The sequence below is a fragment of the Lipotes vexillifer genome, unplaced genomic scaffold (genome assembly GCF_000442215.2).
Source record: "Lipotes vexillifer unplaced genomic scaffold, Lipotes_vexillifer_v1.1 scaffold815, whole genome shotgun sequence".
Lineage (NCBI taxonomy): Eukaryota > Metazoa > Chordata > Mammalia > Artiodactyla > Lipotidae > Lipotes > Lipotes vexillifer.
This window is the reverse complement of record NW_006773723.1, coordinates 1,607,825-1,631,751: the sequence shown is the minus strand read 5'-3', so window position 1 is coordinate 1,631,751 and position 23,927 is coordinate 1,607,825. Positions and strand designations below refer to the sequence as shown.

The 23,927-nt window shown below is 38.8% G+C and overlaps 1 protein-coding gene across 2 annotated transcripts in view; it reads right to left on the bottom strand.

Annotated features, from left to right (window-relative positions):
- DNAJC5B (DnaJ heat shock protein family (Hsp40) member C5 beta) overlaps positions 1 to 23,927 on the bottom strand; it is an 82,510-nt gene that overhangs the window by 9,582 nt on the left and 49,001 nt on the right. For both annotated transcript variants that reach the window (XM_007448472.1, XM_007448471.1), the window contains 2 exons: positions 7,382 to 7,595; positions 3,915 to 4,086 (listed from right to left, as the gene is read on the bottom strand). In XM_007448472.1, the coding sequence (XP_007448534.1) occupies positions 3,915 to 4,086; positions 7,382 to 7,595 (386 nt within the window). The remainder of the gene's footprint in view (positions 1 to 3,914; positions 4,087 to 7,381; positions 7,596 to 23,927) is intronic.

Below are 23,927 nucleotides of genomic sequence, written 5' to 3'. Positions count from 1 at the left end.
TATGCTCATTTCTATACCTTCTTCCTTCCTTTTCTTTTTTCTTCATTTTTCTCTTTCTTTTCCTTCCTTCCTTTCCCTCCCTCCCTCCCTTCCTTCCATCCTTCCTTCTTTCCTTCCTTCCCTCCCTCCCTCCCTCCCTCCTTCCTTCCTTCCTTCCTCTCTTTCTCTCTCTCTCTCTCTCTCTCTCACACACACACACACACACACACACACACACACAGGGGCCCAGGGAATGGTGTTCTATCTCAAGATGTTCTGTAAAGCCCTCTTGACTGGTAGAATTCTGACTGCATTGTGGCCTTTATCTAACAGAGGAGTATAAGGTCTGAATGAGCTTGTTTTGAACATAACACTCAAAATTTCACAAAGTGGAACTTCTCATTTGTGAACATTTGAAAGGAAGGGAAATAACCTGGTATCCATCACCTTTATCTTTCAAGCTTCAAATTTTCCAAGACAAAAAAGGGGGTATGGACAACCCCCCCAAGACACTGTCTCTCTTCTGTTTGCTCCTAATTGATTCATAAGAATAATAGAATTCCCCTGTGTTCCTAGAATGCCACTGGGATTATATTTTTATTCTGAGAAAGAGATGGGAATCAGTTTGCAAGTTCTAAAATTTCCAGGGAATATTGAAGATGCCACTGTTTTGAACTTCCCTCCTTTATTTCTTAAGGGTAGAAGGTAATTACACTCTCACTCTTTCACATACTTGAAAGAGACACAATAACCCAAGCAAATCTCTCCTCTCTACTAGCAAATCCCACCCTGCACCACTACTCTTGAACAGAAACTGTGTTTCTGTGGCTTGCAGCAACTCTGTGTAATATTATTGCTAGCCATACTGGCATAACAATGGCTTTAGAGATAACTCCTATAGCTCACTATCCCAATTTAATTGCTTAGAGGACATGAAGATCCATGCCAGACATGGTGTCACACATTATGAATGGGTCCAGTGGGCTCTGATCCTGGAAGTATTGGGTGATGGAGGGGCAACAAGGTTTGAAATGTGTAGTCAGAATTGGTCTGTGGAAAAATTTCTTCCAAATTTACATCTTATATATGAAATAAACTAGATAGGAGTTTTCTTAAATCTGACAACAATCCCTAAAAAGTTAGACAACATTATCAATAATGAGTTGTAAAACTGAAGCTTTTCTAATCTACCAATAATAAAAAACAAATTTTGAAGAAACATGCTAGAGGAAGGACAATTATTTTTCTGTTCTCCCTAAGGAAATGATATTAATGAAATTATTATTAAATGAAGAGGCAATCAAAGAATATGCACCCAGAAAGCATAGGGGGAAAGTATTATAAAGGTGTGTCAGGCAGTTAATTATACTATTGCTATTTTTCAAATTTTATGATATTTAAGTTATTTATCAGTTTTTAAGCTTTGCAATTTTTTGTAATTTCTTTTTTTCATTATAAATAAGTATTCACTTTCAGCTCTAATTTTGTATTTGTAATTTTATATTCTTTTTCTCTAAAAGGACTGTCCAAATTGTGTAAGTTTCTGGCCCTTGAAAACCTTCATTAACTCTGCATGGGACCTTTTAAATATTTAGGAATAGGATAGAGCTTTTCCTTTTGGTTAAGACTAACAGTAGCACAGTCAAATGGGTTCATGACTTACTAAGTCTGGAATCTGACCTCTGCAATGGAATTGGTAGCTCTGGGGTGTCAGAACTGAGAACAGTGAACGGCATGTAGATTTATCACCAACAACTCTGCAGGAAGGAAATCAGGGTGGAATTTGGCACTGAGTATGAATTTCTGTTCCAGAAAAGAAATCTTCTGCAAAGAAGGTCTGCTGAAATGCACTGGTGGAGCTTTTATCTAATTTAAAAAGGAAAGACTTTGAGGCTTTTCAGAAAAGAGTGCAACACTGGATTTGAGGTATCTAGGTTCAGTTCACCTAGTTTTGGTTCCCACACTATAAAGGAAAAGTTAAGATAAGCTTGACACAGTGGATACCGATGACAGTACTCTGCTATCTAACTGCCCCTTCCTATCCTCTGTCAGTGACTAGACTGGGTTGATGGATATTATGGGAGACCCTATGAACAATGGGCCCAGCGACCCCTGACGTGATCTAGTAAGTTTAACTCCCTCAAAAGAGCAGATGAGATTAATGCACTGGGCTCATCATTCGCACTTTTTTTTTTTTTTTTTGTAGTGGTTGCATAGTTTTCACTACATGTAAAAACACAACTTATTAAACCATTCCTCTAGTGTTGACATTCAAATTCTTTGAAAGTCCATATTGAAATGAAATATATCTTTGCATATATATCTTTTTTTTTCTTTTTGCTGTACGCGGGCCTCTCACTGCTGTGGGCATGTGGGATCTTCCCGGACCGGGGCACGAACCCGCGTCCCCTGCCATCGGCAGGCGGACTCTCAACCACTGCACCACCAGGGAAGCCTCTGGGCTCATCATTCTTCAGCAACTTATGCCGAAGTCACTGGCTTTTCCCGGAAGAAGAGTTTATGCGTGTGTATCCCTGTTTAACCCATTTACGAGTAATACAGCTTGCTTGCTCTTTTTGGTGTGTGTGCCCTGTTAGAAGATTTGTCATTTTATATCCCAAATGAAGCAAAAGAAAGTTGTAATTGTATTTCACGATGGGCCTACAATTTGGCTCCAGGGGCAGTAATACAAAATGGCAGTAATACAAAATCACAGCTTGCAGGAAAATCCCTTCTGTCCTCTCTGATCTCCCAGTCCTAAAATGGTCTGAGACTAAGTACAATTCACATGATTGAAGACTCCTTTCTTTAAGCTGGACTCGGGGTGGGTAATAACTGGATATTACTTAGCATCACATTTGATAGGGAATTTGAAAGTATCTGGAAGCCTTTAAACAATCTCTCCTCTGTCTGATGTCATGTAATTTCTGCTTCATTGTGATCAAAGGAATCAGAGTACAGTACACAGAAGTGCACCATGTCCAATTTCCGCAGTTCTGACAGCAGCGGGTCACTGTCTGAATTGTTTATTTGGCTGTCCAGGCTTCTTTGTGACTTAGCGATAAAGTCTATTATCCAGAATAATGATGCATTCTGCAGGAGAAAATGACAGTAGGATTATGGCTGCAAGACAGAAATGATGGCAGGTTTGACTCCAGTTTGTTTAAACAAAGGCATTTCCCAGAGAATATGAAGTATTCCTGATGATGTGAATTGCGTGAGACTGTTGTCTTTCTTTACATTTTTTCTTTATCATTGCTGGGTCTAGTGAACTTGAAGAATCAAGTAATCTATCACGGCCATGCAAACACATTGACAGGCATGTGCAGGTGGTTAAACAAAGCAAACAGTCCCGTTTATATTGGACAGTATTCTTGATGCTGGTTTGAGGCTAGCTCTGAATGTGTGGTTTTGGAAGGAAGCTGCATTTCTGGGAAGAAAGACTACCCTCCCCCAGTTTTACCCAGAACTCATTCTCAAGTAATCAAAAGGAAGAAAAGTCAAGCGTTGTTGACTTCTCCTGTTGTCCATGCCCTTCTATCTGAATAGAGATCCTAAAGTAACAGGCTGAAATGCTTCTCCTGGGAGAAATTTCTGCCTTGGTTCTCCTACCCCTGGGCACTCCCACCCAAACCTCCCTGAACCCACAGTTCACTCTTTTGTAATGCGACTGTGAATTGTACTAGCTTTGCTTTGTGATCAGCATATTTCATGACTTCTTTCTGACAGTGTTAGGTTCTGCTTTTCTCTGTGACTCGTAAAGGTAACTGTCCTTTCATCCTCTCCAAAAGAGGTACCAAAGGTGAAAGTCTACGGCATTCCCCCCATTTGGTTGTTGTATCTCTCTCACTTTAGTGATAGCCATTGCCATGGGGCCTGGTGCTTGGCCAGGCCTATGGAGAGACACCCCCTACTCTGTTCTCATCTTGCTGTACCTTTTTCTATGTCCGTCTTGATCTGCTCCTCAAGATCCTCTGGGGACACATAGGAGTCCTCTTCTGGCATCGATGACTTAGGCCGGCAGCGTCCACAGCAGCAGTTGCAACAGCAGCACAGACAGCAGCAAAAATAGCAGCCGGTCAAGAGGCCAATGATGACAAACAAAGTCTAGGGGAACCAGAGGCAAAGCAGAACGGGGGTGAGGGGTAGTGGGGTGTAGGAGACCCCAGAAGTCAAGTGTGTACCCATGAACCTCCAGAGACCTGAAGGCATCACAGTTCACCCCAGAGACCACATATTCACCCTCATCCTTATTCCATGGAGGACTATCTTTTTAGTTTCCTTGGAAACAAATCCCTCATAAAGTTTCGCCTAACAAGTTAAGCCAGGAACAAGTGACTTGCAGCCAAATAATGAAGTATGACATTTTCTTCTTTATTCTTAAGCCATGGTGGTCATTATTAAGAGCAGAGCAAACAAACCAACAAACATAACCTCTACAGGTCACATGAGCTAACCAAGGGCACTGAAGCATTCTCACCAAGAAGAGCTAGGGATAGCCAGTCCTGACACCACCACATTCCTCTCAGTCACCACGTCCTGCAGTCTCTCTCCTCGCCATCTCTGCCCCCTCCCCATTGCCTCTCTCCTGACTGGTAGGGCTTTAGAATGGATCCCCTTATCTCTGCTCTGGACACTTCAGTAGCCTCCTAACTGACCTACCTGCTTCCACTCTTGCCTCTAGCCCACTCTGCACATTGCTGCTGGAGCTTTCTGACATGTTCTCTTGAACCCATGCAGTGACCCTCCTGCCTCTTAGAAAAGGCTGGAGCTCCTTATTAATGGTCATCTGGCCTCTTCCAGTGCCTTCCCTGCACCAGCATGGCCCTGTTCCTGCCATCCTTGAGGAGCTTTGCTGTCCCTATGGAACCATCTGCCTAGACACCCACTGTCCCATTCCCTAGTCATCTAGAAAATACCCACTCCGTGTTTAAGATTATCTCAAAGATCCTCTGTCAGACATCTTTCCTGATCCCCATGTCCTCCAGAACAATTGCTCCCTCCTTTGTGCCCCAACTGTTTGCCATACAAATGTCCACCACAGTCTTGTTTTGTTGACGCTTTAAGACAGTGATGAGTTTATAATATTCTGTCTCAGACTGTGAACCTCTTCAAGGCCAAACTATGTGTTAGTTGTCTTTCAATCTCTCCTCTACCTAAGGATTTAGTACCTGGAGTGTGGTAGACAGGAAATGCCTACTGAATTAATGAATGTCTTAACTGATTAGTAGATAAACAAATGATTTGTTCCTCCTAGTGAACAGCACCAGGATTTCCCCACGAGCATGAGTTTCCTCACTAAGTTTGCCATAGCTAAAGATTAAAAGACTAAACTCTCCCAATCCAATTTGAAGTGAAAACAAGCCCATTTTTGTTAATTGAGCAAAATAAGTTTATGATTTTATTAAAAGTATGTCATTTGAAATAGAACGTGATTTTATACACCCTCACACCTATCATCTTTTTGCTCTGGATTCTCTACATCTTCAGAGTCATAAATTTCTTAAATTATTCTGAAAAGTATAAAAACACTTCCTCCTCACCAACTGCCTCTAAGACCCTCCTGTGCCGTGTTCCTGAGCCAGCGCCCCAACAAGCACCCCTTTTTTTTTAACCTACTTTTGACCTTTTTTGCTTTCACTATTCCATTCCCATATTTTTTCTCCTCTCTGAAAATTTCCTTTAATACATGTATTGTTTTGTTCTTTAATTATTCCAACTAGATTATTTGCCTATTGCAGAAATATCCTTGCAGTGCTTAGTGCAGTACAAGGCATAAGTAGGTGTCCATTGTTTTTAAAATATTTTCAAATTGGTACACTGATTCATACATGTAATGCACACTTAATACATGATCACTATGTGCCAGGCCACTCTAAAGGGCCCTGGGCAATTAGGCTTTGGCACAAGCAGAAGGGGAAGGTAGATTTCTCTGTAGCCTTATTTTTAAAGAGCCACATCAGGAATTATTTTATGTGTATCTCTTACACTACTGAACAGCTTCTGCTTGTCTATATGAATTTTGATCAATTTTGTCAACTTCCTGGGCAAGGAAATCTATTCTCCTTTTTATGCAGGTAGGCCCCAATGTGCAGTCAGGTGCTAGTGTGTAAATTATCTAGAACTCCAGATGTACCTGCCCATGGAAACAGTGTCATACCTGGGGGTTAGGTTCCCACAGAAGCCTGTATTTTACATAAACATTCAAACTATCATCATAAATGACATTGACAATATGTACACTCTCATTCTAAGTTCCAAGTCCTCTAGGCAGAAACTTGTCTCCCTCCCAAGTCTTGAGTGATAAAGAAAGGAGGTTTCAGTGGGAATCCCAGTTACCACCAAGAAAAGGAATTCTGAGGCCTGCAGAAGGCAAATGAGGCTTTAGGCTGCAGACTCTCTCTCCCCATGCCTATGAACAAAAACATATTCTCTCTCGTCCTGCATATATAAAACTGTTCAATTTACCAAGATTTATTTTAGCGGAAGAAAGTAGCAATCAGAGTACTACTGAACATGACATCTGCCTCTGGAGATCTGCTGTTTCTTTATTAATTACAACTCATATGAATGTGAGTTCATCTGATTTCACCAAATGTGTGAACTGTGAACCTACTACATGTATGTGAACTGTCCAAAAAAGATGCAGATGGACTATATGTATGATTTATATGTAAATATACTTTTATCAGAAGATAAGGATATTAATACTCATAAACAAATATAAAACTATCACCAAGCATGCATATACTAGGGATTCTTAGGAAATCACACAAAATTTACTGTCAAAAGTCAATTCCGGTTGCACTAAGTCCTTAAAAATCTTGCCTTTTTCTTGACTAGATATCCTTTCTCTCTCTCTCTCTCTTCCTCTCTCTTGCCAGCTCAGTGTGTGCTGCACTATTTAATTCTTACCTTTTTCCCCTCATTTCCTTCTCCACTACCTCACAGCAGGCTCCATGTGAACCTATGACCTAATTACCATGTATTCTCTGCGGTACTGTGTTTGCTGATGTAGCCTATGCTATAGATAGGAAAGGACATGGCTAAATTTGTCCCATAATAATTTTTAAACAGTTGTCACACTAATAAATTATTTTAGGTTTTCAGCAATGAGTCAGTTCTTAATTTGTCATTATGGGGGTAGGGAGGGCAGTCAGAATTCAGCTGAAGCTTCAAATTCTAATATAATTAATGTCTAGAAGTATTTTAAGTCATGCTGTATTTTATAATTACTTGGTGAGCTAAAGCAAAAGCGATCCTTAAATAACAGCTCCTTTTATCTGTAAGAGTTTAGTAATATAGTAAGGTTAGACTTTCTTTGAGATGGAGTCTAAAAGAGTGAATAATATCATGATCTTCTAAGAAATTGTTTTCAAGAGAAACAAAAAATCCAGTTCACCTTTGCCCACCAGCTTGACAGCATGAAGTAGGTATTAACATTTTCATCTCCAAATTGCTCAGCCACATAGAGTCCCAGTGATCCGTACTTGTCGTATATGTTTCTTTTTGACATGTCAGTAAGTATTGTGTGGGCATTGTTGATTTCTTTAAACCTCTCAGCAGCACCTGGATCATCTGGATTCTTGTCTGGATGGTGTTTCAAGGCCAATTTTCTTTTAAAATTTAAAAAAAAAGTGAGGAAAAGTGTTACTTGACAGGTATTACAATGACATTTTAGAAGGGCATTATGCATTTGTACATCTTTTATACATGTAAATACCATGAAATGTTACATTTCATAATAATGTTGATTTAACTAAGCAAGTTTCCATTAAATGTTGCCTCGTGTTTCTAATGTGCAGGCACAATAGTATTGTTTCTCCCCTCACATCCTCAAAGGAATTCTCAATAGCTGCATAGCTGTTGAGTCTTAGACATTTTGCTATTGGCAAATATGTGAAGTTTATTTTTACCTGGAAGCTCATCAGTAGCCCACCTCAACATGCAGAGGCCTTTAAGAGTTCCAGCAATAGGACCAGTTTATACCACAATTTCATTTAGAACTGGAAGACTTTTCCAGAATTAACAAAACTTCACACCACATATTCTAAAAGTTAAAACTCAACTGTCAAAAAAAAAAAATCTCTGATTTATACACACTTGAATAAATATTATGACCCTTTCACAATTTTTTTTACAAATCCTAACTCCCTTTTGTTTTTATGGACAAATACCATGACTTACCTTGTATTCAAATGTGTATTTGACCTCTTTTCAAATAGGTCTTCCCGTTTCAAATAATCTGTAGAAATTTACTTGTGAGTACAAGGCCCTCTCTCCTCTGTGGATCATAACGCAATTCCATAAGGGTATGAGTGTGTGCTGTGTTGCATTGTGTGCGTATTGGGGGCAGAGGGGTGATTTGTGAGTGTTCTTTATTCTTCAGTTATAATCAAGTATTAAAAATGTAAAATGGGGCTTCCCTGGTGGCGCAGTGGTTGAGAGTCCGCCTGCCGATGCAGGGGACACGGTCTGGGAAGATCCCACATGCCGCGGAGCGGCTGGGCCCGTGAGCCATGGCCGCTGAGCCTGCGCATCTGGAGCCTGTGCTCCGCAACGGGAGCGGCCACAACAGTGAGAGGCCTGCGTACCGCAAAAAACAAACAAACAAAAAAAACTTTTATAATGTTTACTACATGCCAGGACTATTGTAAGCCCGTTATAAATATTAATTCATTAATCTTCACTGCAGCTCTATGAGACTGGTATTATATAATAATCCCGTTTTACAGTTAGGAAATTTAGCCACTGAGAGGTTGAGTAATTTGTCCAACATCATACAGCTAATAATTAGAACCAGGCTTTGAACACAGGGAATCTTACCCTGAGCATTATGCTGCCTCCTACATATTTTTAAATTAAAAAAGTAAGACATTGCAAGGACTTTGGCTTTTGGTCTAGGTGATGTGGGAAGCTCCTGGAGTGTTTCGAGAAGAAAAGTGGTATGATCTGACTTTAGTTTAGAAGGATCACTCAGTCTTGGAGAGGACAAAGGCAAAAGCAGGAGACTCTTTTAGGGGAAGTTCATGGTGGTTTGGACCAGTGTGGTAGTGGATGATTAGTTGGAAGTGGTTGGACGCTGGTACACTTTGAGGGCTAGGTGATGGATTGGTTGTGGGATGTGAAAGAAAAAGAGGTATGAGGGATGGCACCGAAGTTTTTGCTTGAGCAACTGGAATTTTGGAGTTACTATTTAAAGAGTTGGCAAGAGATTTTTTTTGGTAGTAGGAAATGATTTGCTAGGATTCACAGTTCTATTTTGAACACCTGTGAGATGCATGTGAGACTTACAAGTGTGACGGAGGTAGAGAGAGAAGAGCCTGAGTTCAAATGAGAGTTACTCTGGGAGATGTACATTTGGGAGTTCTCAGCAGGTAGATCGTATTTAGAGCCATGGAACTGGAAAAGATTCCCAAGTGAGTTGGATCCAACATAAGTCCAAGGGCTAAGCTTTGGGAAGGAAGTACTACAGAGGAGATGAAGAAAGAAAGACCAATGATGCAGAAGGAAAAATCCGGAGAATATGGGGTGATGTGGGATCCAAGTGAACAGAGTATTTCAAGGAAGAGGGTGGTCACCTGTGTCAAGTACTATTGACAGGTCATGTACAATGACAACTAAGAAGTGATCACTGGGTTTAGTGTTACAGAAATCTTTGGTGACCTTGAACATCCACACACATACACACATAACACGTGTACACATGCATATATGCACATAACACACACAGACAATTGTATATATGTCTTTATATAGGGAAAATAAAACAGAAAAATAAGTAGAAATAAAGAGAAAAATGAAAGGTTATAACCATGCTTAACTGTGATTATAGCTGGGATTATAGGTGATTCTTTGTTTATTTTTGTTATAAAAAAATATACATACTACTTGTGCAGTTTCCTTCCAAGTATTTTTAAGCTCCAGTTAAAAATTTTATGCTCCTTTAATAACTGAAAGTTTAGAGTTTGTTCCCTTAAATGACCCACTACCAAATTAGAGGGGGGGAGGAAGGAAGAAAGAAGTCCTCAAACTTTAATAATACAACAATTATAAGAAAGTCTCAAGTGGATTCTTTAAGCACATTAATTTTAATGGCTCAGTATTCCTGGAATTCTCACTCTGTGCCCTGGAATACAAGTGCAGCATTTTCCCCTACCAGTTCCAGAGATCATGTCCAGGCCAACCAAATGCAAAGGCTCTTACTTCTGCCCTGAAAGAAAAAAATCCCTGGAAAATGCCTCTTTACATATATTTCTTTATTTCTAGGGTTCAGTTGTAGACCGATACACACTACCCAAGACTTATCTGGAGAAACGTGTCATTTTAAGCTGCTTGGATCTTTGTCAGCTTTCAAGGGCAAATGCACTCAACTATTTATCACATTCCTCTAACAATGGAGCTGGCAAATTCAGAGGGCTGGAGCACCTCCATTTGTAACAAATCCAATTCCTGGTAATCAGCAGCATTCTGACTCCTCTTGGCCGATGCTCTTGGCCCTGAGGAATCCTCAGGAAATATGGCTAGCAGAGGCAGCTGCCAAAGTTACACAATTCCTCAAGGAGGTAGTTGATCGATGACTCACCCCCTTGGTGTTGTCTGTACAGCAGGAAAACACGTATGGAATTTAGGGTGAAAGGAGAGTTGCTTGGAGTACATTTGAATGTAACATTGCCTATTCACGTTTAAAGATCTTTCTTATAATTTCTCATTTTATACTTAAAAGTGATGTAATGTTCAAGCAGAACATGAGCCTTTAATTCCAAATCTCTCTATACTCTTAGTCACTGTTAATCTGGTATGGCTATAACTAATATTAGAAATAGCATCAATGCCTGTAATTTCCACTTCAAAATCCAATAACAGCTTTCAACTGAGTGGTAGATAGGATCAACGTGGATTTATAGTTGTAATTACCAAAGGCTCCTAAGATCTACCTATTTTGAGGCAGTGGAATAATTCTAAGAATTGTAATGCCCAATTCTTTTCCTCACACCATCACAGATCTCACGTGAGATCTACCTACTATTCTCTACCAGTCTGTGAATCACCTAAGACCCAGTTCTGACCATGTTGCCCCAGCTCAAGACCAAATCTATCTCCTTGGGGTTGGAATGTCAGAGGAGACCTTCTTGTTTGGAAAGGTTGGCCCTGAGCCTCAGGGAACTAAGTTCCACCATGACATAGCTGTATCTATAGCTGCCTTTCCCCACTTAACACATTTTGAGCTGCCTTCTCCAATTACCTTTTGTTGCTTCCTATTTCAAAGATTTCCCCATTGCTGTGTGACTTTCTGCTAAACTCCCTCAGCCACAAAGTTTATTGTCTCCCCCATGTCTCAGAAGAAAGCTACCTGCTACCTAAAATGAAAGAGTAGAAGAGGGAGGGTGAGGCAGTTTCTTCCTATATCCTAGAACCGTTAAAAGTGCCCTCATAGCAGAGGCAGCATCATCAACAGCAAAGGTAGCAAAAAAAAAAAAAAGAAAAGAAAAAGAATCTGAGCTCATATTAGATATAGACTATTATTTCTAGGTAAAAAAACTGACTATAATGGGAAGAAGACTGGTGGTAGATAGGAGAATGAACTGCTATAAACCAGAGTTTTCAGGTGAAAACAAACCCTAACCTAGTAACCCTACGTGTTTGGCAACTATTGCGACTATGGAACTTAATAGTATGTCTTCATAGTAGAGGTTCAGTGGAACTCTTGTGCACTCTTGGACTCAGGCAACACCCAAGTGAAAGTATAAGAAACCAGTATATGAGTTCCAATGCACATCTCCCTGACATTTGGTATTGACAGACATTTTAATGTTTGACGGACTGGTAGCTTGTGTGTGTGCATGTGTGTGTGTGTGTGTGTGTGTGTGTGTGTGTGTGTGTGTGTATCCCTTTGTGGTTTAATTTGTATTCTCCTAATTACTAATGAGGCTGATATATATGTCATTTGGATATCCTCTATTTAAGTGTATGTTGGTCGCTCACCAGTTTTTAGTTTCATGTTTAAAATGAATTTGTAGGATTTAAAATATAGTATTCTATATATGAATTCTTTGTCAGTTTATGTATTGCATATGTATTCTCTGTTTCTAAGGCTTTTTTGTTGTTGTTAGTTTCCTTATGGAAGCTTTTGGAGAACAGAAATTCTTTTTTTAACTGTTTTTTTTAAATTTATTGGAATATAGTTTATTTACAAAGTTGTGTTAGTTTCAGGTGTACAGCAAAGTGATTCAGTTATACGTATACATATATTCATTCTTTTTCAGATTATTTTCTCATATAGGTTATCACAGAATACTGAGTAGAATTCCTTGTGCTATACAGTAGGTCCTTGCTGGTTATCTACCTTATATGCAGTAGTGTGTGTATGTTAATCCCAAGCTCCTGATTTATCCCTCCCCCCTATGTTTCCCATTTGGTAACCATAAGTTTGTTTTCAATATTGGTAGATCTGTTTCTGTTTTGTAAATAAGTTCATTTGTATCATTTTTTAAATTAGATTCCACATATGAGTGATACCTTATATTTGTCTTTTTCTGTCTGACTTCACTTAGCATGATAATCTCAAGGTCCATCCATGTTGCTGCAAATGGCATTCTTTCTTTCTTTTTCATGGCTGAGTAATATTCCATTGTATATATATGTACCACATCTTCTTTATCCATTCCTCTGTCGATGGACATTTAGGTTGCTTCAGTGTCCTGGCTATTGCAGATAGTGCTGCAATGAACATTGGGGTGCATGTATCTTTTCAAATTATGGTTTTCTCTGGATATATGCCCAGCAGTGGGATTGCTGGAGCATAGGTGGCCCTATTTTTAGTTTTTTAAGGAACCTCCATACTGTTCTCCATAATGGTTGTACCAATTTATGTTCCCACCAACAGTGTAGGAGGGTTCCCTTTTCTCCACACCTTTTCCAGCATTTATTATTTGTAGACTTTTTGATGATGGCCATTCTGACCGGTGTGAGGTGGTACTTAATTGTAGTTTTGATTTGCATTTCTCTGATAATTAGCGATGTTGAGCATCTTTTTATGTGCTTTTGGCCATCTGTATGTCCAGAAATTCTTAATTTTAATTAGTTTAATTAATCAATCTTTTCCTGAATTAGGGAAGATATTGTCTTATAAACTCTTTAAAATCTCTATAGATTTGCCTTTCACGTAGAAGTCAATGACCCATTTGTAGTTGATTTTTTAATGCTGTAGAAAGTAAGCATACAATTTTGTTTTTAAAATATGGATATCCAATTATCCTAGCATCATTTATTAAAAAGATAAAAACCTTTCCCTGTATTTTAAATAGGATCTCTATTCTGCTCCATTGGTCTATTTGGCTACTTCTGGGCTACTAAAGTCTTGAATATTATACCTTTAAAATATGTCTTAGTATCTTAAAGAGCAAGTTCTTCCATATTGTTGTTCTTCAGGAATTCTGTGGCTCTTCTGGGCCCTCTGTATTTCCACATACATTATAGAATTTGTTAGTTTACACACACACACACACACACACACACACACCCACACACTCTCTCTCTCTCTCTCTCTCTCTCTCTCTCTCTCTCTCTCTCTCTACTGGGATTTTTATTACAATTGCATTTGACTCTATAGATTAATTTGGAGACTGACATTTGTATGGTATGTCTACTTATTTAGAACTCAAAGTTTATCATTTTACCATTTAGATTCTGCATATATTTTATTAGCTTTATTTCTAGAAACTTATTTTTGTGTGGTTTTGAAATTAAAATATTTTTCTTAATTTATTGCAGATGTAAAAGATTTTTATATATTGGTTTTTTATCCTACAAACTTAAGCTCTTGTATTAATTTTAATAAATTATAGGTTCTTTTGTATTTTCTACATATACAATCATATAATCTGCAAATAATGAATTTTTTTCATTTCAATTCTTATATCATTTTATGTTTCTCCTTATTGTCCTGGCTAAGACCTCCAGCATGATGTCAAGTAAGAGTGACTAAAGCAGACATTCTTCTTTCCTTCTTCTTTTACTAATTCACTAAGAATGAATGAATATTGAATTTTAATCAAATGTTTTTTCTGCATCTGTTGAGAAGATACATTTTGTCTTTTTTAATCTGTTAATGTGATTGATTTCTTAGTGTTAAATGAAACTTGTGTTCCTAGGATAAACTCAACTTAATTATGCATTATTTTACTTATTGCTGGACTCAGTTTTCTAATAAGTGCATTTAATTCTGTAAATTTCCCTCTAACTTTAACTACATTCCACAAGTTTTAATATGAAACATTCAGTTTTAGGTATTTTCTAATTTTAATTGTGGTTTATCTTACCCAGGAGTTATTTTAAATTGTGCCTCTGAATTTTCAAACATATGGGGATTTTCTAGCTATCTTTTTATTTTTGCTCTCACTACAGTGCAGCTTGATTGCACTGCAGTGAGAGAACATATTCTATATGATTTAAATCCTTCAAAATTTGAGATTTGCTTTATGGCTCATTATATGTTCAGTTTTTATACATGTTCCATGTGTACTTTAAAGAATATGTATTCTGTACCTGTTGGGTGCTTTGTTCATATATAAGAACAATAAATTTTCTTTGCTAATTTTTTTTGTTCAAATCTTCTGTATTCTTTGCCATTTTATTGTTCTACAAGCAAGGTATGTTAAAATCTCCCACTATTACTGTAGGTTTGCATATTTCTCCTTATAGTTCTGTCACTTTTTGCTTTCTGTAGTTTAGGCCATGTTCTTTAGAAGTATACAAATTCACGACTGTTATATATTCCTGGTGAATTGAACTTTTATCATTACGAAATACACCTCTTTTTGCTAGTAGTACTTTTCATCTTTACTTTGACATTAATAAAGCTACACCAGCTTTCTTTGGGTAGGCTTATACATAGACTATATTTTTCTCTCCTTTTATTTTCAAATTTTCTGTATCCTTATATATTAGATGTGTCTTTTGTAAGCATATAGTTTTGGGTTATTTTATTCACAGTGACAATCTTTTTCTTTTAATTGAAGCATTTGGTCTATGTTTACTCTTAATCTAATTGTTGATTTATTAACAGGTTAAATCTACCACTTCATTATATTCTTCTGTCCCATCTAAAGTATTTTTCTTTTCCTCTCCTTTCTTCTGTTAGATTGATTATTTTTCATTATTATACTTTTTTCCCCTCTGTTGCTTTGGAAAATGCACATTCTTTTATTATTCCTTTTGGGGTTCCCCTAGAAATTAGAAAATCCCTGACTTATCAAAGTCTAAAGTCAATGTACTTTTGTCTTTCTTCAAGACAATATAAAAATCTTAGAACACTAACACTATTACTGTCTTCCCAACTTGTGTTGTTGGTAGCACGTACTTTAATTCTGTAAATCTTTTAAGCCCTCAAAAAATGTTATTTAATACAATTAGTATATAACTGTCACTCAGTATCCATGGGAAATTGGTTCTAGTATCCTCTGTGGATACCCAGATACATAGATGCTCAAGTCTGATAGCTGGCCCTCCATATCTGTGGTTCCACATCTGAAGATTCAACCAATCATGGATTGTGTAGTACTGTGGTATTGGGGGAAAAAATCCAAATATAAGTGGACCCATTCAGTTCAAACTCCTGTTGTTCAAGGGTCAACTGTATGATGATATTTCATACAATTAGTATTTGTGTACATTTCCTCACATATTTTCCAATTTTGTTGCCATTAGTTATTTCCTTAATCACTGACCATACATCTGGGATCATTTTCCTTCTGTCTGTGAACACTCTTTAGTATCTCTGTTAGTGTAGATCTGCTGATGATTAATTCTTACAGTTTTTGTTTAGCTTAAAAATGTCTTTATTTCACCTTCATTTTTGAAGAGCATTTTCCCTGGATATAGAATTGTAGACTATCAGTTATTTTCTTTCATCCATTTTCTTTCATCCAGATTTCAGTTCATTGTCTTCTGGATTTCATTATCTCTTGAAAAAATCTGCTGTAAGTCTAATTCTTGTTCTTTTCCATAGGGGCTTTCCATCTTTGGTTTTCAGCAGTTTTTCTGTGATGTGCTTAGATACAGACTTTTATTTCTTCTGGTTGGCTTTTATTGGGCTTCTGGTGTATATGGATTGATATCATTCATGAACCTGGAAAATTCACATACATTATGTTTTCAAATAGCTTTCCCCTTATCCTCTGTCTACTCTTCTTTTCAGACTCCAGTTGCACTTATCTAAGCCCTCCTTAATAGATCCTCTATGTATTTTATCTTATTGTTTTGTTTTTTGTCCTCTGTAATTCTTTCTGGTTATTTCTTCTGGTCTGTTGTCCAGTCAGCTCTCTGACCTGTTAAACCTTGCCTTTGAATTCTTGAATTTCATTGTTGTATTTTTTTTTTCAGTTGTATAATTTATGTTTATTTAAAACATCTGGAATGTCCCTTTTCATAATTTTGAGTTCTCTGTGAAAATTCTCAATCTTGTATTTTATCTTCTTGATCATAGATGTTTTAATGCCTTTATCTGATCATTCTAATACCTGAGTTTTCTGAAGTTCTGTTTCCGTTGTCTCCTTTCGGCTGATTCTTGTTCTTATTGTCTTGACTTGTGTCCTTGATTATCTCTGGTATGCCAGATATTTCGGAGTACTAAGAAGATGTTATACCGGAGAGAATTTTTATGTCCTACTTTCAGATGTCTGGAGGCATTTACAAAACAGGGATCATGTTAATCCAATATTAGGAATTGAGATTTTCTCAGTCACCCAGATGGCTCAAAGTTCAGTTACAGTCCATACAAGGGTGGCGTTTCCATTATCTGTTTCTGTGTAACAAGCTACAGTAAAATTTAGTAGCTTAAACCAACAAGCAGTTTATTTATTTGCCTACCACGTTGTAATTGGGTAGGACTTTGTGGGGACAGTTTGTCTTTGCTCTGTTTGCCTTTGACTGGAACTGCTCAACTTGAGCTGAAGGATCTGCTTCCAAGATGGCTTCACTGACCTGCTGGTAAGTTGGTGCTGGCTGTGGCTGGAAGCGCAGCTAGGGCTGTTGGCTGGGCACTCTGTTCTCCTCCACGTGGCTTCTCCACGTGGCTTCTCCACGTGGCTTCTCCACGTGGCTTCTCCACGTGGCTTCTCCACGTGGCTAGGTGACATGCCTCACAATGTGATGGTCTCAGGGTAGTCATATTTCTTAAATGTTGTCATAAGTAGATTGCAGAAGTAGAAGCTGCTAGGCCTTTTTAAGATTTAGGTAAATCATCACTTCTGTCATATTCTGTTAGTTAAATCAGGTCAGAAAGCCAGCCCAAATTCTAGAAGACTACACAGGATATGAATACCAGGAGATACGGTTTGTGGAGGACTACCAAAGTAATTGTTAACCACAGATGGTTTACTTCCATTTTTGCCCTTTCTCCTGGGGTGCAGCACTTTGGAGTCTAAGTAGAATTGCAGGATTTCCATTCTTATGGGGCCAGGGTCCTGGTTTTTTCCCCCTTCTCTGAAGGCTGAGTCCTACTCAGCCTCTCAGCTTCTCTTCTCCCATATCATGACCTAGTAAGAAGCAATTCTTTACTCTCAAATGCTTTTAAGATGTACATATATAAATATAATTTTCCTTTCAGTTTTTCTAGTTTTCAGCAGAAGGGAGAACTGGTACTTTACCTAGCCAGTGATAACCAGAAACTCCTGATTCAGAAATTCCTGGTTATCTTTCATGTTTATATTCTCTTCTTTCAACTATATGTTAATTTCACAAAGAGCTTTTTACCACTGTTATATGAATGAGCCAAAGAGTGCCTCTGTTTATTGACCCCTACATTGTTTATTTCTTTACTGCAGACTGAGACCCATTAGCTCAAAAGCCCGCCAGTGTCAAACTCAAATTTTCACACATTCAGTTATTTTTATTTTTATTTTTTTAATTTTTTTGACCACACCATGCGGCTTGTGGGATCTTAGTTCCCTGACCAGGAATTGAAACCAGCCCATCGGCAGTGAGAGAGCAGAGTCTTAACCACTGGACTGCCAGGGAATTCCCTCAGTTATTTTTCAAATAACCCAAACAAGCAGATTGTTAGCCATTCAGAGCCTGTCTACTTTACATATCTGCAAGACTCACCCCACATCTGCTGGCCATTGGTAAGACAGAGCCTTATGGCTATAAGACTCCAAGCTGCTGTGGCCCTTTGGAACTCTCTGACTCAGAGACTCCGTACTGTGCTCCCGAGTGACACCACCTAGGTACATAAGCCCCTTTTCCAACCTTCCTCTCACCTGGGTGTTCCCTTGACCTCCTGCCTTTTTGATGATAACCCCCATGCCATAAGCCTCTGGATGGTCTCATGCTGTGAGGAACTTCCCCTCTCATGCAACCCTGTTCAAGCACCATCCAGTAAAGTCTGTTGTGTTGCTGGCTCTTATGGTCATGTCTTTTCCATTGACCAGCCGCCAAATCTCTCAACCCCTCACAGCCATTTCGTACGTTTGTACTGAGTACAGTTTCCCTCCTCATAAGACACTTTAATACAGTAAGGTGCTGAGAAAAAGCTGGAATGAGAATGTAAGTGGGACTCAAGGAAGCAGGAGCCGCTGGGCCAGGATTAGTGTAGAGTCAAGGGACAGAATAGCAAGGTCAGGGCACCCTTTGACTTCACATTGCAGGTAATGATGCCAATACTACCCCTACTGTGTAATTACTTCTGAAACACCTGCTGCCACAATGCATGATTTAAGTACTTTGACTACCAAGGCTTCCTCCAGGGTCCTCTGAAGGCCACATTACACAGTCCTGTGATTTCCTCACACTTACAGATGGAATATCTGAGCAGCTCACCCCAGAAATTGTTAACGTTTTCTCTAGTTTTCTGGGATCCACAGTCACATTCAAGATTCAAGACAGATTGCATGAGGTAACAATGGGAACCGTAATTGATGGTCTATTTCAGAGAACAGTCCTTTCTCTCATATAGAATGACATCGAGAGTCCAGTGCTAACCTCTAGTGGCAGTTGAGACAGTGATCCCATCGTGCTTCAATGATCCCTTGCCAGATTTTTACTAGAATTTTTACTTCATGAGGCGTTATGCTTTTTTTTTTTTTTAATATGACTTAAAAATACTTAAACTTCTGAAAAGTTCAAATGCCAATTGATAGAGCTTTGTTTTAGGTCATTTTCTGATCACTACAATTCTTTTCTATGGCTAATTTTAAGAGCAGCTCTTTACCTTCCCTAATAAAATAGGATAGACTATAATATTTGTGCAAACACAGTAGATAAAATGTGGCCAATATTAGAAGTATTTGTCTATACCAGTCATAAGAGTACTACTTTAGGGGATTGAGAGCTGAAGTTGGGACACCAGTAGGCCTCTGACCACAGGCCACTAAGATTGTGTGCTATATTTAATCCTTTTCCCCACAACCTACGGCTCACCCAGAATCTGAGAGCTGCATATAATACAAGATCTCTGTATCTGGCCCAGGTTCCCATCAAAAGTTTCTGTGCCTCTAACCTTATTACATTTCCTGGGGAAATTTTTACGTTCTTGTTTTTTCAAAGCCGGCAATCTCTGTTGAACTCTGAACATCAAGGGATCGTAAGACCAGGATGTAGGAGAAATGGCTATACAAACCTTGTCTCCTTCCAACAGCAGCTCCAGCCACTGGTTCTTGTCAAAGCCCTCAGCAGGCACTTGCTCTCTGTAAGCCTTCCTCCTGCTGGCTTCCTAGCTCAAGCTCAGTAATAGTGTATCATGTCAAAGCTACAAGCAGGTCCTGGTAATTACCTGTAGCAGGCCCAGCCACTGGCCCTTGTAGGGCTCCCAATGCTCACTTTCTTGTCCTGCCTAAACCCATTTTCCCCCCTAAACCAATATTTTAAAACTACCAGGATCTATTCTTCTAGACTGTCAATTTCACTGACTCAATTTCCTTGACTATTTGGACTCAACCTCGTGGTCATACTGTAGGAGTGCTACTCAAACCAATTCATTATTCACTTCCTTAAAAGTTCTGATTTCCTGCCATACCTCCAAGGAGATGACTCTAGCTATCCACTGCTTCCACTCCCATTTCTGGGAGAGCAGTATTGCTGGAGAAGGTTGCAAAACTATGCAAATCAGGGGCAATAAAGACAAACAGCTTCCCCCCTCTCCACAAGAAACCTCATTTCCTACTTCAAACGGGGTTAAAAGTTCACTAGAAAGAAACTCCTTCACACCCTTTTACTTCTATACTTCTGCATAATTGCACCCATCTTTCCCTCCTCCTGTTATTTAAGGGAAGAAGAACCTCTCCTTTTTAAAATTAAATTTGCCAGTGTGTTCTAGACTCTATTTGTGCACTTTCCTAAATCCTGGTCCATCAGTCATCAATCTCTACCCCCAACTCCAGTATCTTCAATAATGTCTTCATTAGCTCCTTCTCCTCAGCAAGCAAACATGCTCATTGTTTGTTTGTTTGTTTTTATAAATTTATTTTATTTATTTACTTTTGGCTGTGTTGGGTCTTCGTTGCTGCGCGCGGGCTTTCTCTAGTTGAGGCGAGCGGGGGCTACTCTTCGTTGCGGTGCGCGGGCTTCTCATTGCGGTGGCTTCTCTTGTTGCGGAGCACGGGCTCTAGGCATGTGGGCTTCAGTAGTTGTGGCTCGTGGGCTCTAGAGCGCAGGCTCAGTAGTTGTGGCGCACGGGCTTAGTTGCTCCGTGGCATGTGGGATCTTCCCGGACCAGGGCTCGAACCCGTGTCCCCTGCATTGGCAGGCAGATTCTTAACCACTGCGCCACCAGGGAAGCCCATGCTAATTGTTTTTTAAAAAGGGAAACTATTTTTTTTTTGTCCTCCCCTCCCCTTCAAATTATTGAAATGTTAATTATCTCCTCCTTCCCTTCCCCATACACTTCTCAAAGTGTAGTTGACACAGGAAGGTTGCATTCTCAATGTCCATTCACTCTTCAGCTCACTGTAATCTGACTTCTACTTCTAGGTCTCTGCTGAACTTGCTCTCCGTTCCACAACATCCTAACTGAAAAATCCAGTGGCCCATTTGCACCTTCATTCTACTTGGCCTTTCTGCAAGGTTTATTGGCCACTCCTTCTTTTCTCTTGGCTTCTAGGATGTTTTCCTGATTCTTGCCCTGCCCTGGCTGGGAGGCTAGGCAAGGTAGTACAAACATGTGGGTCCCTTAGGGCCAAGGTTGGCAGGAGTGTGACTTATCTAAAGTGACCAGTGCACCAAAAGCAAGTGGTTATTCAAACATCGAGTAAGGATAGAGCAGACAAAGAACTGGGAAAGCAAGAGCAGGAGCTGGAGTGTAGAGTGAACACATCAGAGACAGGATTTGATTCACTCCCTACAAGCCGGAGGATGGCCACTTCTCATAAAAGGACCAAGAACAGAGTGGATAATCAGACTGTGTTACTAGAGTCATCTGTGCTTATCATTTCTCCTCTGCCCACCAGTTAGATCAGTGGTTTTCAACATCTGGTATTAAAAATCATCTGTGAAGGGGTGTTCTTTTTAAAAACTCACATGTCGTGTCATATATATGTCTTTTCTTTCTTTTTCTTTCTCTAGAACTTTTCTACATTGCAAACTGAAGCTTTGTATCTGTTAAACAACTAACCATTTCCTCCTTCCCTCAGTCCCTGGAAACCACAATTCTATGTTGTTTCTTTAAGTGTGACAACTTTAGATAGAAATTTGCTTTGTTTTGTTTAATGTATACATGAATTGCTAGCTTCAAAGCTATTTAACACTTTCTTAGCAGCTTTGTTGGAATGCTATTATACTATTAATTATCTGATGCTTTTTTTCCTATGGTAAATAGCTAAGCACATTGTACAATATTAATGGCAAAGCATTATACACATACAACATCAAGTTATGACAATTTGATCTCTATTAAAAACATTTATAGCCTATTCTTTTTGCTTTTTTTATTTTGTATTTTCCTCCAGGACTTATTTATTTTGTAACTGGAAGTTTGTACCTTTTGACCAGCTTCACCCATTTCACTCAGCCCCAGCCTCCACCTCTGGCAACCATCAGTCTGTTCTCTGTATCTATGAGTTTGGGGTTTTTTTAGATTCTACGTATGAGTGAGATCACACATTATTTGTCTTTTTCTGAGTTTTTCACTTAGCATAATGCCCTCAAGGTCTATTCATGTTGTCAAAAATGGCAAGATTTCCTTCTTTTTATGGCTGAATAGTATTCCATTGAATATATATCACATTTTCTTTATCCATTTATCCATTGATGGTCACTTAGGTTGTTTCCATGTCTTGACTATTATAAATAGTGCTGCGGTTACCATGGGTACAGATATCTTTTCAAGTTAGTGTTTTTGTTTTCTTTAGATAAATACCAAGGAGTGGAATTGCATGGTAGTTCTATTTTTAATTTTAAGAATTTCCATACTGTTTTCCATAGTGGGTGCACCAACTTATATTCCTACCAGCAGTGCGCACAGGTTCCCTTTTCTCCACATCCTCACCAACAGTTGTTATTTCCTGTCTTTTTTTTTTTTTTTTTTTTTGCGGTACGCGGGCCTCTCACTGTTGTGGCCTCTCCCGTTGCAGAGCACAGACTCCGGATGCGCAGGCTCAGCGGCCATGGCTCACGGGCCCAGCCGCTCCGCGGCATGTGAGATCTTCCCGGACCGGGGCACGAACCCGTGTCCCCTGCATCAGCAGGCGGACTCAACCACTGCGCCACCAGGGAAGCCCTCATGGTGGTTTTGATTTGCATTTCCCTGATTATTAGTGATGTTGAGCATCTTTTCATGTGCCTGTTGGCCATCTGCATTTCCTCTTTGGAAAAATGTCTATTCAGTTCTTCCACCCATTTTTCAGTCAGGTTGTTTGTTTTTTTGATGTTGAGTGTATATGTATGCAGTTGTTTTTTAAATAAGATAGGAAAAAAGAGGAATTACAAGCAAACAGATTAATTCTGTCTTTTATATTTACCTATGAAGTTACTTTTACTGGTGTCCACTAGTTCTTCATGTGGGTTCAAGATAGTGCCTAATGTATTTGCATTTCAGCCTGAGGACTCCTTTTAGAATTTCTTATAGGGAAAGTTTGATAATGACTCATTTATTTATTTCTCTAGAAATGTGTTGATTTCTCTTTCATTTTTGAGGGATAATTGTGGTAAATATAAAATTATTGGTTGACATATATTTTCTTTCAGCACTTTGAATATATCATCCTACTGCCTGCCTTCTGGCCTCATAGTTTCTAATGAGAAATCAGTTGTTGATCTTACTGAGGACCCTTTATACATGAGTCGCTTTTTCCTTGCTGCTTTCAACATACTTTTTGGCTTTGAACAGTTGTTTATGATGTGTCTCAGTGAAGATTTTCTTGAGTTTACCTTACTTAGAGATCATGGAGCTTCTTGGATGTGTAGATTAATATTTTTCATCAAACTTGGAAAGTTTTCAGCCATTATTTCTTCAAATACTCTTTTCTCCCCTTTCTCTCTCTTTCTCCTCTCCCCTGGGACTCTTATTATGTATGTGTTGGTATGCATGATGGTGTATGCAATGAAATTGACCTATCTTCAATTTCACTGTTTCTTTCTTCTGCCCACTCAAATCTACTATTGAGCCCTCTAATGAAATTTTCATTTTAGTTATTGTACTTTTCAACTCCAGAATTTCTATTTTGGTTCCTTTGTATAATTTTTATTATTTTGTTAATATTCTGTATGTGATGAGATATCATTTTTATCCTTTAGTTCTTCAGGCATGATTTTCTTTAGCCTTTGACATATTTAGCTTATTTAAAGTCTTTGTCTAATATGTCCATATTTGGAGCTTTCTCGGGGACAGTTTCTGTTGATTTTTTTTTTCTCCCTGCATGTCGGCCTTTCTTGTTTCTTTTCATGGCTCATAATATTCTTTTTGAAAACTGGACATTTGAATAGTATAATCTGGCAACTCTACATTTCAGAATCTC